The sequence below is a fragment of the Cloeon dipterum genome, chromosome X (genome assembly GCF_949628265.1).
Source record: "Cloeon dipterum chromosome X, ieCloDipt1.1, whole genome shotgun sequence".
Classification (NCBI taxonomy): domain Eukaryota; kingdom Metazoa; phylum Arthropoda; class Insecta; order Ephemeroptera; family Baetidae; genus Cloeon; species Cloeon dipterum.
The window spans coordinates 24,947,235-24,967,263 of NC_088790.1; the positions used below are offsets into that span (position 1 = coordinate 24,947,235).

At 39.8% G+C, this 20,029-nt stretch overlaps 5 protein-coding genes across 6 annotated transcripts; 2 read left to right on the plus strand and 3 right to left on the minus strand.

Annotated features, from left to right (window-relative positions):
* Positions 1 to 578: 578 nt before the first annotated feature.
* LOC135945550 (uncharacterized) lies at positions 579 to 9,797 on the plus strand. Its single transcript, XM_065493307.1, has 13 exons — positions 579 to 795; positions 902 to 983; positions 1,039 to 1,346; positions 1,723 to 1,892; positions 1,950 to 2,080; positions 2,180 to 2,614; positions 3,004 to 3,136; positions 6,395 to 6,582; positions 6,701 to 7,007; positions 7,187 to 7,275; positions 7,334 to 7,513; positions 7,571 to 7,741; positions 8,302 to 9,797. The coding sequence occupies exons 1-13, from the start codon at positions 782 to 784 to the stop codon at positions 8,437 to 8,439; spliced, it is 2,346 nt and encodes a 781-aa protein (XP_065349379.1). The 5' UTR covers positions 579 to 781; the 3' UTR covers positions 8,440 to 9,797.
* PGS1 (Phosphatidylglycerophosphate synthase 1) lies at positions 3,172 to 6,199 on the minus strand. Of its 2 annotated transcripts, none has more exons than XM_065493308.1 (5): positions 6,139 to 6,199; positions 5,049 to 5,495; positions 4,661 to 4,912; positions 3,994 to 4,395; positions 3,172 to 3,524 (listed from the first exon to the last, which is right to left on the minus strand). In XM_065493308.1, the coding sequence occupies exons 1-5, from the start codon at positions 6,142 to 6,144 to the stop codon at positions 3,204 to 3,206; spliced, it is 1,428 nt and encodes a 475-aa protein (XP_065349380.1). In that variant the 5' UTR covers positions 6,145 to 6,199; the 3' UTR covers positions 3,172 to 3,203. The 2 variants fall into 2 exon arrangements, with proteins under 2 accessions (XP_065349380.1, XP_065349381.1); XM_065493309.1 differs by lacking the exon at positions 6,139 to 6,199 and adding an exon at positions 5,675 to 5,823.
* Positions 9,798 to 10,578: 781 nt separating the features above from the next.
* Positions 10,579 to 12,166, minus strand: LOC135945694 (tetratricopeptide repeat protein 12-like). Its single transcript, XM_065493530.1, has 5 exons — positions 12,052 to 12,166; positions 11,932 to 11,986; positions 11,667 to 11,867; positions 11,462 to 11,610; positions 10,579 to 10,967 (listed from the first exon to the last, which is right to left on the minus strand). Exons 1-5 carry the CDS (start codon positions 12,121 to 12,123, stop codon positions 10,665 to 10,667), a joined length of 780 nt encoding a protein of 259 aa, XP_065349602.1. The 5' UTR covers positions 12,124 to 12,166; the 3' UTR covers positions 10,579 to 10,664.
* A 663-nt stretch (positions 12,167 to 12,829) lies between these two features.
* On the plus strand, positions 12,830 to 15,327 carry LOC135946490 (uncharacterized). The gene is made up of 5 exons (XM_065494716.1): positions 12,830 to 13,193; positions 13,267 to 13,371; positions 13,436 to 13,585; positions 15,027 to 15,127; positions 15,186 to 15,327. The coding sequence occupies exons 1-5, from the start codon at positions 13,030 to 13,032 to the stop codon at positions 15,302 to 15,304; spliced, it is 639 nt and encodes a 212-aa protein (XP_065350788.1). The 5' UTR covers positions 12,830 to 13,029; the 3' UTR covers positions 15,305 to 15,327.
* A 67-nt stretch (positions 15,328 to 15,394) lies between these two features.
* On the minus strand, positions 15,395 to 19,738 carry Ldh (Lactate dehydrogenase). The gene is made up of 7 exons (XM_065494715.1): positions 19,568 to 19,738; positions 18,392 to 18,514; positions 18,072 to 18,189; positions 17,833 to 18,006; positions 16,812 to 17,103; positions 16,637 to 16,760; positions 15,395 to 15,838 (listed from the first exon to the last, which is right to left on the minus strand). The coding sequence occupies exons 2-7, from the start codon at positions 18,512 to 18,514 to the stop codon at positions 15,674 to 15,676; spliced, it is 996 nt and encodes a 331-aa protein (XP_065350787.1). The 5' UTR covers positions 19,568 to 19,738; the 3' UTR covers positions 15,395 to 15,673.
* Between the last annotated feature and the right edge of the window lie 291 nt (positions 19,739 to 20,029).

The following is a 20,029-nucleotide window of genomic DNA, read 5'->3' on the forward strand; positions in this document are numbered from 1 at the left end:
TTTACAGTGCTTGAACATATTTTTTTGGCATATTCCGATTCCTCTCGTCGGGATCTGTCCAACGGTGTATGCCAATTATTGGGGAAACTCTTGATTTTGAAATTAAATCGGATTTCAAGTAAGGAGACAGCCATTGCCATTTGAAAAGCACGGTATCTTACCAGCCAATTTTCTCAAAAAATTGCAGTGCTTCTTAGGTCAATTTAGGCTTTAACTTAATCCTAAGGGACGAGTTTATGCATTGCCAACAAGCATTTTCCAGAATTTTGCAGTATCATTCCTCTTTAATTGAGTTAATTGAAAAACAATTATCAATAAATTCGATTATTCATTATATCAGGACTGTGGGAGTTCCGCCTTAGGACACCCCTAACACGATGAGAGTCAAAAACCAAAAACAATCTGATTAAACAGCGAGGCAGCGCCAGCACAAAATAGAACGGTATACGATGCCAACGCATGCGGCATTCGCGCCAAAATTTAAACCGGTGAACTCATGGTGGGTGTATCACAAGCTGCGCATCGATGTTTTCCAAACTAAACAAATGCGGCGCGGCATCCGTTGTGTTAGAGTTAGAGAGAGACCAGACAGCGACATTATTCATCGGTAGCTGTTGTAAACAAGCTGGAAATAATACACGTTTTTGGCATTTACTTATATATATTTATCCTTTCTCCTACGATTTTACCCGAAATATCAAGATAATTATTCACGATGAATACACAAAAAACGCGTTTGTAAAGTTTTTGAAGCGATTGAACCGGAAACCAACCGAATATAATGTCTGACTTTGAGTGAGTTCTATAATTTGCATCGATTTCTCCCGCATTAAATCCGTATCTTACTATTTCCACCTACCACTCGAATGTTGATTCAAACCTATGCGAATTTCGATTTTAGGGACGATGTTTTAAACAGCGATGCGGATCTGGACTACGAAGTGTGCGAGGAAGATGAGGAGGCACTGCTTGCTGATGACCAGGTTTGAATACAAAATTTGTATAAGTCCTGCTGGAAATGTTTACTCCGTTTCGCAGAGCACGAGAAATAACCAGGTAACGGACGCAAGGGAACGCATTATGCAGCGGTCCATCAGCAAAAGCAGCAAAGCCGAAGAGGACTGGGACGAAGAAGAGGAAGACGACGATAATGAGGGCAGGGGCAGGTTTCTATCAGAAAGAGCCCCCAACCCTCAGGTGGCTCGACCTAGAGAGGTCATTCCCGATTCTTTGGATCAAGTGGAAGTCCCAGAGGCTGAAGTGAACAACCGACGGCCGCAAAATTTTCAAACCAGAGGCAGAGGAAACCGAAGGGGAGGACGATTTTTCCACCGAGGAGGCTTCCGGTAAGTTACGCTGGGAATTTAAGACATTTGAATATTTTTCTGCCCTTCCAATCATATCATTGCATGAATCATGCCATTTTTAATCCATAAAATCCGTTTTAAACTTCATGGATCAGAGGAATAGTCGGTTACTGGTCCGTGTTTTGTCAGAAATAATAATTAATTTGAGTTTCTTGCATTATTTAGACATTTATTTCTTGGAAAAACAGCTATGAAATAAAAACTTTTTTGCCATTATAGGCTTTTAGCTTCCCTAAATTATAACACAGTAAGAAAATTAATTTTTTTTTAATTATAAAGGCTTAACAAAATAAAGATTTAAAGATTATCATTTGTTTTTAGATGGTTTCAGTAATATTATAATTTTCAATTGCAGTGGAAGAGGAAGGGGTGGCTTTCCCAGCAATGGCAACCTCAGAAGTCTCGGTGATGATGGAATGAGATACCACCAAGACCAACCATCGATGAATAACGGCCCTCCGTCAGCCCCGACCAAAATTCTTATAAACCCTCATTTTAAAGGACCCCGGCCGCTTTTAAAGACACGTAAATATTTCTTAATTTTTAAATGTTCTTAATTTCTACATTTTGTGTGTGAAACAGCCACTCACTTTGAACCTGAGGAGCCGTTCAGGCAGTTTCCGCCTCCGTCAAATAATCCAGCGCCTTCAGGACCAGGATATCAACAATACAACAACCCTCCACTCCTTCCGCCACCTCAGCCATATCATGAGGTATTTAATCTTTATTTAAAAATTCCCAGAAAAAAACGGTTTTCTAGTTTTTATGGAAAAATTGCGATTGGAAAAATTAATTTTCCCCTTTTGCTTCAGCCCCCGCGTGCGTATCCAGAGCAGCCGCCCCCGTACCACCCTCCGCAACACAGGCAGCCGCCTCCACAGGACTGGGTGCACGCAGAGCCGTTCTATCCAGGCCGGCCGCACCATCCAGACTTCTCAAACTCGGGCCGGCCACCGACGCACAGGCCGCCCCTGCTGCAACCTCCTCTGCAACAACAGCAGCAGCAGCCTCCGTACGGCGGGCCGCCTGCAAGGGGCCCGTACTCTGGACCGCAGCACAGACCACCTCCGCCTCATCAGCAGTACCCACCAGCCTATCAACAACAGGCGCCGCCGCCCTCGCACCAGCTGCCCCCGTACGCTCAGCCACCGCCGCAGCACTCGTACCAGCAGCCGCCTCCACCGATGAACTACCCCCCTCCCCCTGCACAGCCTTCGTACCCTATGCACAGCCAGCCACCACACATGGTGAGTTGTTCTTATATTTCCAAGGGTTGTCAGGGTTATTCTGAACGCCAGTTATTTATTTTGTATGCCCATCTTCTGGGTAAAAACACTGACAGAGTGATTTTTCCCAAAATTAATATACGCTTCTGCTAGATTATCTACTTGATTCTTCAGGAAACTTTCAAATGTTGAATTTTATCTCATTTTAGAGATCTGTGAAATATCTATTTGAGAAAATTATAATATGATTGCGTTATTCGAGCTATAGGAAGGACAGATAAGGGCTAAATGCAAGAAATCGGATTTATCAACGCAATTCAGTTAATTTAAACATCATGTACTTGTCATTTTTAATAATTTCATCAAATGATTAAATAAATTTTGTCTAATCAGCCTCAATTATTTTGCAGGGACCTCAAGCGCCATACTACGATCAGCACAACTCCATGTCGGCGCCGCCACCAATGTACACAGCACCTCCTCCAGCGCCGCTGCTTCTTCCTCCTGTCAAGGATGATTTTCGGCCATCGATCTTTCTTACCGGTGAGTGATGCAATATTCTAAGTAAACACTAGCGATCCAGTTGAGAGGTTGGACTTAAATTTTATTTCTAAAAGAACTTCTTGCACAAAAACACAACCATTCGAACCCAGAGGGGCGTGCTTCGTTGTGCCACGTCGAGGTTTTCAGGAAAGACAGTCGTGCTCATTTTCAAATCTTGAACCTCCTCTGTCAGTTGCGATTTCAGTCCTTCATTAGTCGTGGCCAGAATGAGCTGCAGCTCCAAATCGCGCACTGTCGATCGCTCGCCAAAATTCGGTGATCCGATTAGGGTCATTTCTGGCTTAATATCCGGCTGGTGTTGGTACCACAGTCCTTTGGCGTGGTACGTCCAGTCCTGCCGCTGATATTCTCGCAGCCGCACTCTTAACTGCATAAATAAAAAATTTATAAGCGTCACATTACAGTTTTTCCACAAACAATTCACACATTTTTATTCACGAGATGCAATTTTTAAAATTTTAAGCATAAATTCTTTTTTCATTAATTAAAAAATCGGTTTGAATCAATTTGAAAAGTCTAAATCAAACTCTGCAAATTACAAAAATTCAAGACAAGGAATATTGTCAATAAAATTACAGTATTAAATTAAAATTTCGACTTTTTTTAATAAAAAAATTAATTTTTAAAATTGAAAACGTTACGTTTGTGCTCTTGGATCATTCACTGCTTTTAATGCAGGTAGGAAAAACATTTCTAAAATGAATTAATTCATAATTGAATATAATGTAATGAAAAAATCACTCAAAAATTTAGCTTCCAATAAAAATATTGATGAATCAGGAAAAATCGCATATTGAAAAATATATTTTTGGGCTCATATACGCCCGAAAAAATACCTGCTGTCCAAGCGCCGCCAATTTCAGTCTGAATCTGTGTGCGAGCAGCGTGTAGGCGTGCGGAATCCCTCCTGCGGCTCCCCTGGCGCCAAGGAATCCGTTTGCACTCGGGTGGGCCATAAGAATGTCAAAGTCGGCGCCAGAGTCAATGACGCATTTCGAATACTCGTCCGTCAGGTTGAAGTAGCCCGTGGAGAGGGTCACGCAGGCGTTGGCCGGCGCGGACGCGATCAGTCTCTTGGTGACTCTGCAGTCGTTGCCCACCCCCAACTGCCTCATTTCGATCAGAGGGTAAATCACCGTGTCCAATTGAGTCGTGTCCGCGGCACTTTGTCGCAGCCACTGTTGGTAGAATGTGGACACGTGCTGTCCCGCGGCATCGACGAACTTTGATCGCGGGGACTGTGGAGGAAGATTAAATATTTAGAGATTAAATGTTTTTTCAGTAAATATTAGATTGTTTCTAGTTACAGAATTGTTTTTACCACAAAAGTGTAAATTCAAAGATTGAAGACTTAAAGATAGGCTTCATTTAACATTTTTAGAAATTTGTTTAAATTAATTTTCAGGTCGTAGAAAAATTAAATTTAAATACAAAAAGTGGTTTTTCAAAAAAAAAAACTAAATTGACAATTTTCCGCCTATTTTCTCCTTGAACTAAACTCACATTGAACGGGTGGAATTTCCAATTTGGAGCCAGGACGGTCTGATTGTCCTGTGTCAGCTGAAACGAAAAATCTGACACGGTGGAGACCAAGCCGTCCAAGAAATTGCTCAGGGAGGGACAGTCGTCGATGAGCACGTAGCGGTCTTGCCTGTTGGTGAAGTAGTCGTCGCTTAAGTTCGCCCCGCTGACGATCACGCTGTCGTCAAAGAGGTAGATTTTCATGTGCTGCAGACCGACCACTTCGTTCCAGCGCTAAAAAGCCAAAAAAATATTTGCAACTGAAATTTAATTCTTATAAAAAACCACAAACAATTTAATTTTTGATAATTTCTTTCTACTCTTCAAATTTATAAAATAAAATCTTGATATTTGACATCAAAAAAATTACCTGCGGCAACAGCATTCGAACAAGGCCCCTGAGCTCAGGTGTGTGGTAGAGAGCGACCTGGCCGCCCTTGGCCCTGAGGGGCAGGAGCAGCGTGCGCGAATTGAGCTCGCCTCTTGACGCCCGGGTGAAGTCGAGCAGCACCCTGAGTCGCAGGGAAGGCGCCTCCTGCATCCTGGCGTTCAGGGTCTCGGCCAGCCGGGCAGCCAGGGGTCCCGTGCCAAGGTACAGGGAGGCCAGGGTGACCCTGCGGTGGGCGTTTCGGCTGCGCTCGAGCAGCGTTTCATAAAATTCGCTCGGAGATCGCAACACTCGCACCTGAGACCCGCTCAGGCTGAATTTTGGCGCCTCCGCCTCCAGCCACTCAAACGACTGCCTCCACACCCCCGAGGCCCTGGAGGCGGCTCCCGCGACGGCCGTGAACAATCGCATAATATCTTCCTGTTTGACCTGAAAAAAATTATGATTTTATTCTTAAATATTTTTTTTTAATTTTCTCTGTTTGAGTTGAAATTAGGAAATAATTCAAGACTTATAGTTTGCCTTAAATTATTAGACTTTGGGCTTGTTGATGGTCAAGACACACGCTTCTGACAGAATTAATATTAAATACGTGTAAAATATCTTACGTTTTTCCTCTTAATTGACGATTTTTAATTCAATTTTGGGCATTTCGGTGATCTTCCAGCCCCAAAGTTTACGACGAGCGGAGAGAGCAGAATTATTCAACTGAAACTCACACCTCCAAATCCAAAATAAAAATCAGCTGCTGATCGATTCGCTGCCGCTGAAATAGTTGCGGTTTTCACCCGTAGATGGTGCTCTAAATGGCGCCTTAACATTTCCCACGATATATTTTTGTGGTATTTAAATATAGTTTTCCGCCTGCTTTGGTTAAAATATTTTCGTTTTGGTTTAATTTTATCAAAAAATTTCGAATTCTAGTAATGCTTGAAATAAATTCAAAAATAAAAATAAAAATCTAAAAATATTACATTCCCACAGATAAAAACATTAGTTTTTTTTTATTTTTAATGGCAATGCAACAAATCAACTTTTAATGGTCGGTAATTTAACCCTTATTAAAGCTCACCTGCATTTTAGACGCTTCAAACCCGGGGTTTAGATTTAGACTGAAAGCTTGGCTCGCAATTCCTTTTCATTTCTCGAGTGGCATCTTTGAGCTGCTTACGAAACTTGCGCTAGAACATAGACTGCAATCCGAAAACAAAATGCTGAGGGTTAAAAATATTTAATAATTTTTCTGGTCCAATAAAAGATTACAAAATCATCTTTTGATTATACATCTCTGTGGTGACTTCAATCCGTTTTTATTTTTTGCTTTTCAGAGAGGCTAGACCGAAGACGTTCAAGGTCAAGGTCCAGGTCACCATACTACGACCGCTACCGCAGAAGGTCCAGGTCCAGGTCTCGATCCTACTCTCCCCCTCGAAGATACAGAGATGATTTACGCCGAGAAAAACTTCCCCCAAGAAGAATCTCGCCGGAACCACTCAGGAAGCCAGTTAGCAGACAGGTAAGACTAATTGACCAAATATATATATATATATATATATATATATATATATATATATATATATATATATATATATATATATATATAATTTTTAATTTTAATATATAATTTATTTCAGCATTCACCTCCGCCGCCACTGATGCGTAAGCGAGAGTCGACCCCTCCTCCTCGGAGGGCGTCAAATCCGGAGGAAGCCGCCTACCTGCGAGCCATCGAAAAGCAGAAGCAAGAGCGAGAAACGGTCCTCAAGATGAAGGCGATCAAGAGGAAGCTGGAGATCGAGAAGAAGAAGCGGGACGGAGACAAGCCGGAGGTTGCGTCGCCAGAGAAGGTTGCACCAGGACCATCGAAGGAGTCGCCGCAAAAGGTCTCTCCCGTCGCTGAGGCGCAATCGACGAAGATCCTACTGAAACCAAAAATTAAAGGTGCGTGGATTTGTATTAAAAAACTAGATCTCTTAAATTGTTGATCAAAAAATAAAATCTGGAAGCGGATAAATATTTAGTTGAGTAACTTTAATATAGAAATGAAATTCCATCAATCCAATGATCTTCAGAGTCCTAGTGAGGATTTTATCTAATTTTGTGTTATATTTTAATTTCAGTTATTAAAAAGATGGAAGGGCAAGAACCGACCAGAAAGATTTCCCTGGTTACGAGCAGCCCGACTGTTGACGAGCCTTTGGTTTCACGAGTAAGTATTTCAACAAAACAAAAGTCAAACCCCTCTGACAAGTAATAATTTTATTAAGGCTCTGAGTAAAAACGGAGAAGATTCTGCTGTGCGGCGGATTGTCGCGTCAAAGAAAGATATAGTTTCTTCAGTTCTGCGAGGTGCCGAGGGCCCGTCGATGGATCAGTCGTACTCGAAGAAAATCATCAAGAAGTCCGTGGTGATCACCAAGCCCGCCAGCCAGGCTGGCCTCTCTTCGGTTTGTTTGCATCTCACTCTTTGATAACACCAATTCTGACTTTTTTATCATTTGCAGACGTCTGAAGATCGCGTTTCTCTCGTGTCGGCCAACCACCAAATGCGGCTGGCTGTGACCAAAACAGCAAAGCAGGTCATGGCCAGCGGAATTGTCGTGGCGATCGAAAATATTCCTTCCGCCACGACTCCTGATACTCTGAAAAAGATGGGCATGGGGCTGGGTTTGAAGGTAAGAGCTTTTTTAGAGTTAAGTTAATTTAATGTCAAATTGTTGCCCCAAAGAGATGAAGGATTTTTGTAATATTAGAAGTTATTCTTGTTGTTAATGTCAGTTTAAAATTGGTTAATCGCAGGGTTGCCTATTTGCTTGCCACCCGTTTTTCAGCGCTAAATTAATACCATGCAAGAAATGAATTTCTCCCTTTTTCCCCTTGTGAAAATATAAAAATTGCGATCAGAGTGGTCAAAATGTGCAGATTTTGTCTTATAAATTGTCATTTGCGGCCTCAATATCTCAAATAATTTATCTCAGACAATTTTTCAAGTCGAGAACATTAGCAAATAATTAGAAAATTATTAACAGCTGACTGAGGTGCAAAACTGGAAAAAAATGAAAAAGTGTTTACCACAGCACTGCATTTTTTTAAATGCGTGTTTTTGCAACCCTGGTTAATCAGGATGTTTTCTTCACTGCCTAATCCTAATTTTGTCTATTATCTATTATATTTAAATTAAAAATGTATTTTTTCTCTAAATAACAAATAACAGCCTTCCATTTTTGCTTCGCAGGCTATCAGAATGAAGAAGCTGGGGACGCATCAGACTGCTCAAATGGTTTTCTCGACCAGAGAGGGCGCGGAGAAATTTGTCAAGCAAAACCAGAGAAAGGTGCTCGACCTCTCTGTCATAGACTTAAAAATTCTATGAACACTTTTATATAGACATTTACATTTGAGTTGTTTTAGACGGGCAGTTTGCACTGGCGGTTTTTTTAGTTGCGCGTTTTATCTCGTAATCGAGTGTAAATTTCTTTCGGTTCATGAGCTACTTACTTAAAAAGTCATTGGGAGTTCAATCGTGGTGATTGACGTTATTTAAACCTGCTCGCAACCTGATTGAATGTCCATTGACGAAAGCACTTCAATGCAAACTGCCCACTTGTTTATTTCCATTTATAAAAAAGATCTGCTACAAAAACTGTTCTTTTCCTACACATTTATGGTACTCATTGTTGAACAGTGATGAAAAAAACGTCACAATTATCTAGTTTCTTTGTAAATTCCCACACAACAATGGGTACTGTTGCTTGTAAAACAAATACTATAAAAATGGCAGTATCCATAAACAAAGAAAAAGCATCACAAGTTAATTTCGTAGTTTTAAGAGGACTTGATTGTTGAATGAGTAGTGTATGGATTTACATATTCCATGCTAAGGAAGGAATAATAAATTTTCATGTGAATATAAACCAAACTCGCAATTGGAGTGAAAAGTGGAGAAATTGCTGGGGCAAGAGATGCGAACGCAATAATTTCTCTGAACCATATCTTTCTCGACTTTTGCAGCCAAAAACTGCACTTATTTTAAACTGTAACGCTCTGTGATATTAATGTTTGCTCAATTATCTGAGCTGTTGATGTGATCAATTTTGTAAACTTTGTATTATTGTAAACCATCAGGTCGTCTTCACACCCAAGGTAAATATCACTTTTGTTCGTGCACGCTGGTTATTTTGTACGTTGACGGCGTAAAATAGCACGAACGCAGCACTATTTTATGCCAAAATGGCAAAATAACCGCAAAAAATATATCAAAACAATTATGCCACGAGTTGGCTCTGTAGTGCCTTGTTATTCATCTTTTGGCATGGTGATCTCGGATTTTTTTATGATTTCTGCATGACCCCCCGCATTTTTGCTTGTACACCCGCTGCTCACAAATTGTTTGCTTTCTTCATCTCGGTGCAATTTGCTTCACTACTGCTTGCTTTTTTCACTGCCGGATTTCGTTCTTTGATCTCATCAAGTTTTATCTTCGGTTCCCAACAGGTGTGTTCCAAACACGATCTCAAGAGCGAAGACGACACAAATTTAATTAATTTTAGTGCCATGTTTTGTATTTGAATTATGTTCAAAACAAAAGCTCGACACTCGCGCAGAGCTCTGCTTCTGCTCTATCTTTCTCACAAATTCTACCGACTGATTTTCAGCCTCTGTACTTGTACCTCAACGACAAGAAAAAAATCTCAAGAATAAATACGATCGACTCGGTCTTAAACGCAAAAACTTCTTTATTTTTCACTTCCTTCTTATTCCTTCGAGAAAATAAAATTTTAATTATGAATTCTTTGGGTCAATTTGTGGGGAATTCACGAACCTTTTTAAATATGAAATGAAGTCTGCAATTTAAAATCTTCCTAGACTTTAACATTGAAAATAATATTACTTTAAAACTTAATTTGAAGTCAGCTTTCATTCATTTAAAATGATTATCATAGTTCACTCGTTTTTTTATTGTTTTGTCATTTTTCCCTCCTAAATGTCCCTATTTTTAGAGACCTTTTTGATGGGGAAAAGTAGCCAAAAGCTCGTAAAATGTGCTTCAAATAATTTCTCCGAATTAAATAAACTATATTTAGAATCTTGTAAAATACTATTGTTTAAACTAAGAAGGCAAAATTGAGTAAATACATACGGAAGCTCCATATATTAATGTTTACCCCTTAAAACCACCCCTATAATAGCAATATTCTTATTTTTTGTCATTGTGGCCAAGTTTTTATCCTTTATTCCAAGAGCCAAACATATAATAATTAAATATATATCATAAATCGAGAGTTGGGATTGAGATTTAATTTTTTTCTCAAGGAAATACTGATTGAAAAAGGGCTGGAAATTGAACGAGGTGAATTTCCTATTTTAAAAAACTATTATAAAGGTCAGAAGTAATCAACTACAGATTTTTTGCTAAACTTTTCGCAAAGAAAGAAGCCGCGGGTACTACACGCTGATAACCTAAAGGGTTAAAAAGAGAATGCAATGACTTCACCACCGTCTAAAAATTAGATTATTTTTAAAAGAAACCTTTCTTTTAATTAAATAAATATAATACAACTGCGAGGCGCAGCAATAAATAAATTGTCAAATTAACAGCTATTTTTGATCATTATTTTTCATTTTGTCAGGGCTCAACAAGTCCTTGAGGACGGCGTGTGTGATGAAGGCTTTGTGGTGTGGGTGCAAATTGACCGCCTCCAGGGTGCAGGCTTCGGCCAACTCGAGCTGCCCCAGCGCCCTGTGCGCCCTGGCTTTGTACACGAGCGCCTTGATGCTGGCTGGGTTGATGCGCAGGGCCGACTTGCTGTCCTCCAGCACCTTGGTGTAGCACTCGAGGTGCAAATTTGTCAGCGCCCGATTCGTGTACAGCACGCAGCTGTCCCGCACCTCGTCAATGGCCTAAAAAACAAATTGGGTTAAATAACCGTTTTTTTTTTAAATTAAATAATAAGCGGAAAATAAAAGGGGCTTTCTTGAAAAAATTGCATTTAAAATATTAAGTCTAGATTTACAAGAAATTTGATTCAAAAAGTTTCATCAAAAGAGGAAAAAAATTATTTTGCTTCACTAATTCGTCCTGGTTCCGGCAAAATTGCGCATTGCGCAACGTTCAACAAACACCAAAATTTTTATTGTCGAATTGATTGTTGACCTTTTCTTGCAACAAGCAAATTCGCGTTTGGTTGTTGAAAGTTACGCAATTTTGCCGGGACCAGGACGAATTTCAGTTATTTAAAATTTTTGCCTTGAACAAAAAATTAAATTAAAATTAATATTAGATTGAGCTCACAGTTTCAGCTCTTAACCGTTTATTTTTTTAATTAAAATTAGAAATTTAGCATCAATTTATTATTTAAACAATTCAAGACTAAAAATATAATGCGTATATTTACCCTGTTGTAGAGCAATAGGGCTTTGACGTAGTCTCCAGAGCGAAAGGCGACGTTGGCCTCCTTTTTAAACACATCCGAAGCCGCTTTTCGGTCTCTCTTCTCGGCACTGCGCTTCTTGGCATCTTCTGTTACGGTCTTCATAAACTCCTCTAATTATCAAAATGAATTAAAATATATCACACAAAATTAAATTTTATTATCTTACCCGGAGACATTGTATGTAGCAACGTGCTTTCTTTCCGGTTGTCAAGCACGTCTTTGGTCGATGCTGCTCCCTCAGAATTATTTTTTGAATTAATTTTTGTCCTCTCGCTTTGTTGCTTTTTCAAATAGGCGTCAGCTTTGTGAGCTGCGCTATTGACTTCATCTGCGGTGCTCGCTTCTTTTAGTTTTTTGACCAGGTCCCCTAAAATATCCAGTTACTCTCTTGCTTTGTTTCAGCAGAATTTACGGAATTTACTCAAACTTACCAACAGTATCGACTTTCGTCAGGAACTCTTCGAAATCTTCTTCGTTTGTTTGCAGCTCCATATCGTAAACAGTCAAGTACAAAAGCAGTAAATAAGCAGGACGTATAAATTTTATTTTACTTGTGAAGGAGGCATCTGGATCAATATTACACCATCGCCGCTGCTGCTTCCCAGTAACACGGAAAACTGCATTACGGCGCGGGGGAGTGGTCAATCAAGGTTTCTATGGTAACCTCCGCTCATGTATAGGGCCCGTTTAATAAAGCTTATTGCGATTCTTCAACAATTAAACCATACAGATCTTTCCTAGAGCTCAATTTAAAAAACAATAATTCCTAACAAATCTGTTATACATTTTATGTCATTTACAGAAACGAGTGAAACAAGTAATAAACATTGATTATTATTGCGTCATTGAGGGAAAGAATTTGTTTTAAGAAGTCTTTTTCAATTAATGTGACGATTTTATCGATTTCATCTCAAATTAAACAAGACAATTCAATAGAATACCAAGATTTTTGCAATGTGCGATGTTTATTTCAATTTTCAATAAAGTTTTTCGTTTTTTTCTACCCCCCATGACGTGAGATAGAGAGAAATACCGCGCTGGATGGAGCTCGGACCATTTTTCAAAACAGTTCTTTAGCAGTTACACCAACTGTTAATAAGAAATTCTTAATAACCTCAGCACTGAATATGAAATTTTGACTCTACATTTCGAAACATACTTTTGATCTATTCCGACGAGGATCTTCTTTCCTTCAAAAGATGCAGTTTAATTAAAAATATTCAACCAAACAGCAGCTAAATGATAATATTACGTTGGTGTCACTGACCATTTGTGACGTCATCCTGGGAGGAGATCCAGGCGTGGGGCGTGGAGCATGGTCAAATTCAAAACAACAGAGTGAGAGTAAACAGATGAAGGAAGAAGTAAGAAGTTTTTGTTTTTAGTGCTAAAAGCGAGATTCGAGGTTCTACGAACGCAACCTTCTGCATTTATTTATTTACTGAACTATTGTTCGAATTCTTCACTGTTTTCGTGTTCAGCGAGTCTTGCAGCGTAATAATAGTTGATCCCGCAAAACCTGTGCGAAAATGCCAGATTTGATTAAGGACGTTGAAACCTACTCTGCGAGAGTGGAAGAATTGAGAGTGGCCTATGACGATTTTGAGACAGAAACTAGACCAATGTATAAATTTATTAAAAGAACAGGTTTGGCTATGAACCAATCGAAAGCTGCACTCGTGAAAAAACTCCGGTATGTAATACATATCTATGATACACTTCCTTCAATTGACGAAATAATAATGTCATGCAAAATCATTTTCCAGTGAGATTGATAGAACTCCGTGGGACACAGTAGGTCAAGCGGGACGAATGAATGCAGCTTACCTGGAGACTAGACTTCGTCGAGTTTCCCAAATTCAGGAAAAAGTGTAAGTCGGATTCCGAAAGTCCTAGATTATTAAATTTGTTATCTACTATTTTTTTTCTGCGTAGGAATGAAATTGCAGCAAAAATAGAGGTACTCGAAGCTAAGTACCTCAAACTGCGAATGGATTTAAACATGTCTCTCACTGCGAAGGGATTCGCTATTTGCGATAGCTACGTAGTTTGCTTCAAAGAGGGTCTCGCCAAGGCCAAATTCGAGTGAGTTTTTTTATTTTTTTAAATTTTGCGTTGAAATTTGCGGCGGGGTCACGCGCAGATATGGCGTCTGGTGGCGTATGGCGCGAAAAACGGTCACGTTATTATAACGACACATAAGTCGCTATTACTCAAAATCTACTAAGCTAACAAACCCCGGGCTTAAATTAATTCAACTCTCAGTTCGTGGAAAATTCGACCCTTAAAATGAAGTTAAAGTGTTGCTGGTGTGTACGGATAAATTAAACAATTAAATTGTAGAATAATTATTATTAAATGGAATACTGATAATGTAACGAGATAATGGTAATTTAATAATAATTGTGATATAGAACAATTTGGGTTTACAATAATTGGGGAATAGGCCTTTCAATAAAAAAATATTCGGAATCGGAAAATACGGAAAATACGCGCGCACACGAGTCTGACATTGTACTTAACGATTGACGATCTATACGATGGGTGAAGAAGGAGTCGATGACGGCGCCGACGACGACGAACGGTGACGCTCAACCCGAGGACGTCTCCCGTGCCTTAGTCGCGTAGGGTAAAGGGAGCTGCTACACACGAAGGGTCCAGGCTAGGTGTTGCTTTCCGACCGCTTCAGGATGGGGTGGTGCCAGCCTAAACGTCTGAAATGGACCACCAAAAGACGGGGCTGCATCAGGGGTAACGAAGGAGCCCACCAGGGCTACCTGAGGGAAACAACGCACAAAGTCTGCCGTCAGTCGCGCCAAAAAAAAAATTAAAATGAGCACACAGAAAGTTGCTCAATTTATAAGTCGCCCAGAAATATGTTTTGAATAAGTTTTTTTAACTTCCTTCACTCGTGACCGAGCTTCTATTAAATCCGTCCTGCCTACGGACGAAACATTTGCCGAAACCTTCTGTTGAAACCATCAAGAAGGTCGGCGGACAGAGGTTATTGGGCGACTGACTGACTTTCGTGCGAGAGGTCGCAACCTTTCCCTCGTGGTAGACCTATTTCGCGCGCAGCTCAGGTGTGGGAGTCTTCTCCTTCTTGTTGCACTCACTGCACTCTGCACGCACTGTTTTACACTCGTTGTACGCGCGGCACGATTTATTAAAAAAATATAGGGAGAATCAGAATCATTCTTTAATTTACCACATATCGTTATACAGATAAACCTATAAAGCTAATAAAGTGGACAATAAGGTCTCTCAAATTTAGTTGAAATCGCATCCAGAATGTTTTTTGAGGCCATGCTGATAAAAAATGTTCCAGAGTAATTTTTACGTCGATTTCAAAATTTTGTTAGACAGCATTATTATATTTTTGAAATTAACAGCGGTTGGACACAAATAATTGTTTGAAAATTGCTGTTCGTCACTTTTTTGACTGATATTCCATCCCTTAGGGGACTTCTTGATTTGGTTTTTGGGCAAAATTTCTTAGAAAAAATAAAACTCATCCAATTTTCAGCATTTCCAGAGTGGAAATTAACGTTGCTCAGTGCATGAAGGAGGAAAACGACTTTCCTTTGAATTGTGTGGCCATTGACTCAATAAAAGGCTACGTAATGGGTAAGCCATTTTATTTTGAAAAATTGTAGCAAGAAATAATAGCGAATGCTCGTTTCAGTCGCGTTGAGAAACAAAGGAATGGATTATGAAGTGGAAGTGATTCCGCCCGAGATGTACCCGGCGGACTCGGCAGAGCTGCCTACGTCAGGACTGCCGCCACCAGAAGATGAAATTTAGCGAGCGAAATGAACTTTCCCTCACCACCAAACAACAAACGGACTGATCAGCTATAAGGATTTTTTATACAATAAAATAAAAAACGAGCAATGAAGGAATCATTTATTTTATTTTCTGTTTATTAATAGGGAAAAAGTTGAATATTAATAGAATGCAATAAGTCAAGATCAGAGTTGAAACGCAAGAAAATACGACTAGCCAGAGGGGGTTTGAGACAGCGAGTGTTACTCATGCTTACAGTTAATTTGTAGATTCAACCAAAATGCTCCTAAATTCGAAAAGTCAGAATTCATAGCAACAGCCTAATTTCATAAAACGTGCAGAATGGTTTTGATCGTTTCTGCTTCGATCCGCTGGCAATTTTTTTGATTACAGTGCGAGTTTTAACTGAACTTCGTTCAGAGTGCTGGCAGACCTATGCAGCTGGGCCTTCTCCTCGGCCTTCAAAGGCTGCCGAATGATGTTGGTCACGCCGTTCTCGCCCAGAACGCAGGGCAGCGACAGGAAAACCTCTTCGGTAATTTCATGCTCACCCTAAAAAATTAAAATTTCAATATTCACTAATTTTTATCGCTTTACAGATTTCTTCTCAAAATTTTAGTGGAAAGAAATTCAGATTTGGGATTATAATTTTTCTGCTAGTGTGATTAGGGTAGTTTGTCGTTTTTATTAACTGGTTTTTGGTCCCAAATCAGCGGGGTTCACCAATTTTGCAATGCGCTAAAATACACCACTGGTTTTTTGTGCCAAAAAAAAAAATCACCAGTTCCGGATTTTTTTCGAATTTAACCCCTAAAAATTCATATTTCGCTCCTAAAATTTCAGAAATTTTGGACAATTACTGTGTGTTTCGGTCTTTGTGAAAATCAAGTAAAATTTATGATTTTGTAAAAATCCCTTTTTTTGGTTAAACATCATGAAAGTTTTTATCTTCCATATAAATGTGTGTTTCGGAAAAATTCTCAAAATTGCTGAAAAACCCGCCAATTTTTTGTTTGCAAAATTTGTCAATCAGTTGGGTTTTTGGGCTAAAATCGACGTCCCAGTGATATTTATTATTTCTCCGACAATTAAACATTTTCAATGTATTTTTCTTAGACCAATAATTAGTATTTAATTAATTCAGGATAGTTCTCGAATGATCAATATATAATTAAAATCCTATTAATGACGCCTAACGGGAACGCTACTGTATTGGGTCATCCGATCCAAAAGATTTTCACACCTTTGAAAATCAAGAGCTTTTTCAGAAAATGTGCAATAATTCGACGATTAGTGTGCTCAGGAAATTCCCTCAAATATTCTTATATTTTTAAAAAATAAATACAATACCTGAACCAAAGTGGAGACTGCGAAAACACTTTTGGTGTTACTCAGGAGGGTCTGCACCAGGGTGGCCACGCTGAGACCAATGGCCCAAGAGGTGTAGCCCTTCAGTTTGATCACCTCATAGGCGCTGATAATCAAATTTTAATTTCATCACCGTGTAGACAAAATATTAACGTACCTCTGCACGACCTCATTGTGCAGTTGGGCCCAGTTTTCAGGGTCCTCAGCGGTTCCCACCAGGGGGTTGATCTCGCGCAGCCTGACTCCGGCGACGTTGACTCCGGACCAGACGGGAACGCTGGTGTCGCCGTGCTCGCCGATGATCCAGCCGTGGCAGCTGCTGGGCGCCAGACCAAGCCTCTCGGACATCAGGAAGCGGAATCTGGACGAGTCGAGGTTGGTGCCTGAGCCAATCACACGGTTCTTCGGCAGGCCGCTCAGCTTCCACGCCACGTAGGTCAGCACGTCAACTGCAAATGCCGGGAATAATTAATTTTTCTGATAATTTTAAATTTCTAGCATAGGGTTGATGACAAAATGAAGGGGTTAAACACCCCTTAAAACCTTCAGAATATCAGGGGAGGTCAAGACGAGTCAAAAGGTGTGGTTTTTTTATTTCCTTGCTATTTTTTGCTTGAATTTTTATCTTCTTCTAGAAATTGTTTGTGGCCTGATTTTTTTTTTAAATAATAGCATGTCATTGATTTGTAAAAATAAGCTTCGGGTTATCGCAATAATTGGCTTAATCGAGTGATTACAATTACTCGTTAAAGGGTGACCTGGGCCTGATTTTTTTTAAATAGCATAATATGTTGATTTGTTAAAATATGAGCTTCGGGTGACCTTTGACTTTGACCGATGACCTCCAATTATATTTTCATTCCATCAGGCTTGACAAGAGTTATCCAAATGACACGTTATTATTTTTTAAATTGAACCATAAAAAATGAAAATATTTCACGTTTTTTAAAAATGTCAGTTTCAACACGCAAAATTTAATTCAATTTTTCATAGATTTTTTTTAATCAGTTTCGATTTTGTTGATTTAGCTATAAATTAGCCTTGTCCCTTGACCCGTATACATCCTCAGCCCAATTTTTCCTTATTTTACCTTCATAATTAAAAACAATTAAAAATAAATTCGTGAATTTTTTAACCATTTAAAAAAAACTCGTCTTTTTCTATATATGAATTCTCACCCGGATTGCTGACGATGAGTAGGATGGTGTCAGGGCTGTACTTGACCAGTTGAGGAATAATTCCCTTATAAATCTCAGCATTGCGCTGGACGAGGTTGAGGCGGCTCTCGCCCTCCCTCTGCCGCGCTCCGGCGGTCACGATGCAGATCTTGGATCCGGCCGTGATCGCGTAATCTGCCAAGAAGATTTAAAATAAAAACTAACTGTCGTAGGCCGAAATAGGGGGGTTATTCTCTCACCGGTGCTGGCGCTGACTTTGGCGTTCTTCGTGAAGGTCAGGCCGTGCTGCAGGTCCATCATCTCGCCTTTGAGCTTGTCGGGCACCATGTCCACCATGGCCAGTTCGCTGGCAATGCCCTTTAATAATTATGAATTTATTTCTTTTCGATTTTTTTATTAAATTTTTTATCTTTTCTGGAAATCGTGGCCTGATTTTGTTAAAAAAATTGCATGATGATTTGTTAAAGCCTTTTAAAATTTTAAAAAATATGAAAAAAGCCAGAATTTTCGTTCCAATTTATTTTACTCCATTTAAACTATTTTTTGAGGATTTATTTACCTGGGTAAGGATGCTGAAGGCAGCAGCCATTCCGACCTGGCCGACGCCGACGAGGGACACCTTTGACCCCGATGTGGTGACAGGTTCGGCCACATTGCTCAACAGCTGGCTAGCGACACTCATCTGAAATTTCAAATTTAATTGTAGACTCTTTTTGAATGAAGCAGAAGGTGCGAAAATAAACGTTTTGGCACACACGCCGGCGAAGTGAAAGTCAATTTAATTCTTTGAAAAGGAGAACTGCTCTCACTTGCACGTACGCCAGGATCCGAGACAGGATCGATCACTACAACGTGTTTATTTTTTTTTATCAGGCCTATATTAGGAAACTCCAGTTTGAGATTTTCTTGGAATTGCTAGTGAGTCAATCAAGGAATTCGCTGATATCAGCAAAATAATTTAAGCCGCAGCACCGCGGCTAGCAGACACCGCTCGCGCTTTAGTGATATAACATTTATTTGACCTCAATGACCTTGGTTAGAGTAGACTGCCAGACGCACGGCCGCTTGGACTGTTAAATCGAGAAGGTTTTTTGGAGCAGTTCGTTCTGGTAGCGGAAAATTGCGCACCTTTTCAACAACCAAAAAATGCGAATTTCCTCGTTGCAAGTTCAATTCGACATTGAATGCCCTTAAATTCGTCATTGAAAATTTGGGTGTTTGTTATGAGCGATGCGCAAATTTACCGTGATTAGAATGAGTTCAAATAAATAAGGTCAATTTGTTGGAGATACTGCTCTGTGAATTAGAATGATAAGAAATGGGTTTGTTTGTTATTTAAACTGAAAAACAATTGATAGTAATAAAATTGTTATTTTCCGCAATGGAATGAACTGGAACAAAATCGTCTTGGGGCCGTAAAAATTGCGCGTAGCTCAATATAGACCGAAATAATAATTTAAAACTGGCTGTACAACATTGGAATAATTCCTGGAGACTTATTATCCTATTGATTATCATCTAAAATATTTAAAAAAAAAATAGAACAATTTTAAACCATTAAAATTGAAATAAAAACTGGATTTGTGCTATTTTAAGAAGACGAGAGTGAGTTCCATAAATTAAATCTTTCTCCGTGGCTACGTGACAGTTTTAAGACAGCTGCATACAGTTTAAAGAGTAACAACAAAAATTACAAGACTAAAACCATAGCAAAATTATTTGTGGAGTTACGTACATTGCTGATAAGAAGGTTGGCTGTAGAGTGCAAATCGGTGTGTGTATTATTGACAGATGATGTTGGGCCGGGCGCACGCTGCTTCTTCTAACACTCGACTGGCAGTTCAGTTCCCCTCTTATACAAAATCGGCTCTGGTAGGACTCCGTCAAGGTGACCCCGAGTTTCTGCCGGTGCACACACACACACACAGTCATGCGTATTCGGCCCGCGCCGGTGCGTGTGCGCGCCCTCCGAAATTTCGGCGGAGGAACCGCCGGCCACCAAGCAGAGAGCTACCCCCAGAATAGAGCCGGCAGCGGGTGGGTCGCTTCGTGCGGCGGCTGCTCCCATTATTGATCCGTGCAACACGCTGAAAAATGACGAAATTTACGTCAGCATTTGCATTTGTGGTGATGCAACGAGGAAAAATATTGTAAAAATAATGACAAGTAAATAAAAAAATTACGTGATGGTGCATCG

Bases quoted from the DNA above. Each gene is read 5' to 3' on its own strand.
- LOC135945550 (XM_065493307.1), top strand. The intron at 1,893-1,949 runs GTAAATATTTCT...TGTGTGAAACAG, and splicing joins CCGGCCGCTTTTAAAGACAC to CCACTCACTTTGAACCTGAG. The intron at 7,276-7,333 runs GTAAGTATTTCA...AATTTTATTAAG, and splicing joins ACGAGCCTTTGGTTTCACGA to GCTCTGAGTAAAAACGGAGA.
- PGS1 (XM_065493308.1), bottom strand. The intron at 4,913-5,048 runs GTAATTTTTTTG...TTGGCTTTTTAG, and splicing joins TTCGAATGCTGTTGCCGCAG to CGCTGGAACGAAGTGGTCGG. The intron at 3,525-3,993 runs GTATTTTTTCGG...TTATTTATGCAG, and splicing joins TGGCGGCGCTTGGACAGCAG to TTAAGAGTGCGGCTGCGAGA.
- LOC135945694 (XM_065493530.1), bottom strand. From the start codon at position 12,123: ATGCAGTTTTCCGTGTTACTGGGAAGCAGCAGCGGCGATGGTGTAATA. The intron at 11,987-12,051 runs GTAAAATAAAAT...TACGATATGGAG, and splicing joins TCCAGATGCCTCCTTCACAA to CTGCAAACAAACGAAGAAGA. The intron at 11,868-11,931 runs GTAAGTTTGAGT...TGGATATTTTAG, and splicing joins GACGAAAGTCGATACTGTTG to GGGACCTGGTCAAAAAACTA.
- LOC135946490 (XM_065494716.1), top strand. From the start codon at position 13,030: ATGCCAGATTTGATTAAGGACGTTGAAACCTACTCTGCGAGAGTGGAA. The intron at 13,194-13,266 runs GTATGTAATACA...ATCATTTTCCAG, and splicing joins GCACTCGTGAAAAAACTCCG to TGAGATTGATAGAACTCCGT. The intron at 15,128-15,185 runs GTAAGCCATTTT...TGCTCGTTTCAG, and splicing joins AATAAAAGGCTACGTAATGG to TCGCGTTGAGAAACAAAGGA.
- Ldh (XM_065494715.1), bottom strand. From the start codon at position 18,514: ATGAGTGTCGCTAGCCAGCTGTTGAGCAATGTGGCCGAACCTGTCACC. The intron at 18,190-18,391 runs GTAAATAAATCC...TAATTATTAAAG, and splicing joins CCTTCAGCATCCTTACCCAG to GGCATTGCCAGCGAACTGGC. The intron at 17,104-17,832 runs GTGAGAATTCAT...CGGCATTTGCAG, and splicing joins ACTCATCGTCAGCAATCCGG to TTGACGTGCTGACCTACGTG.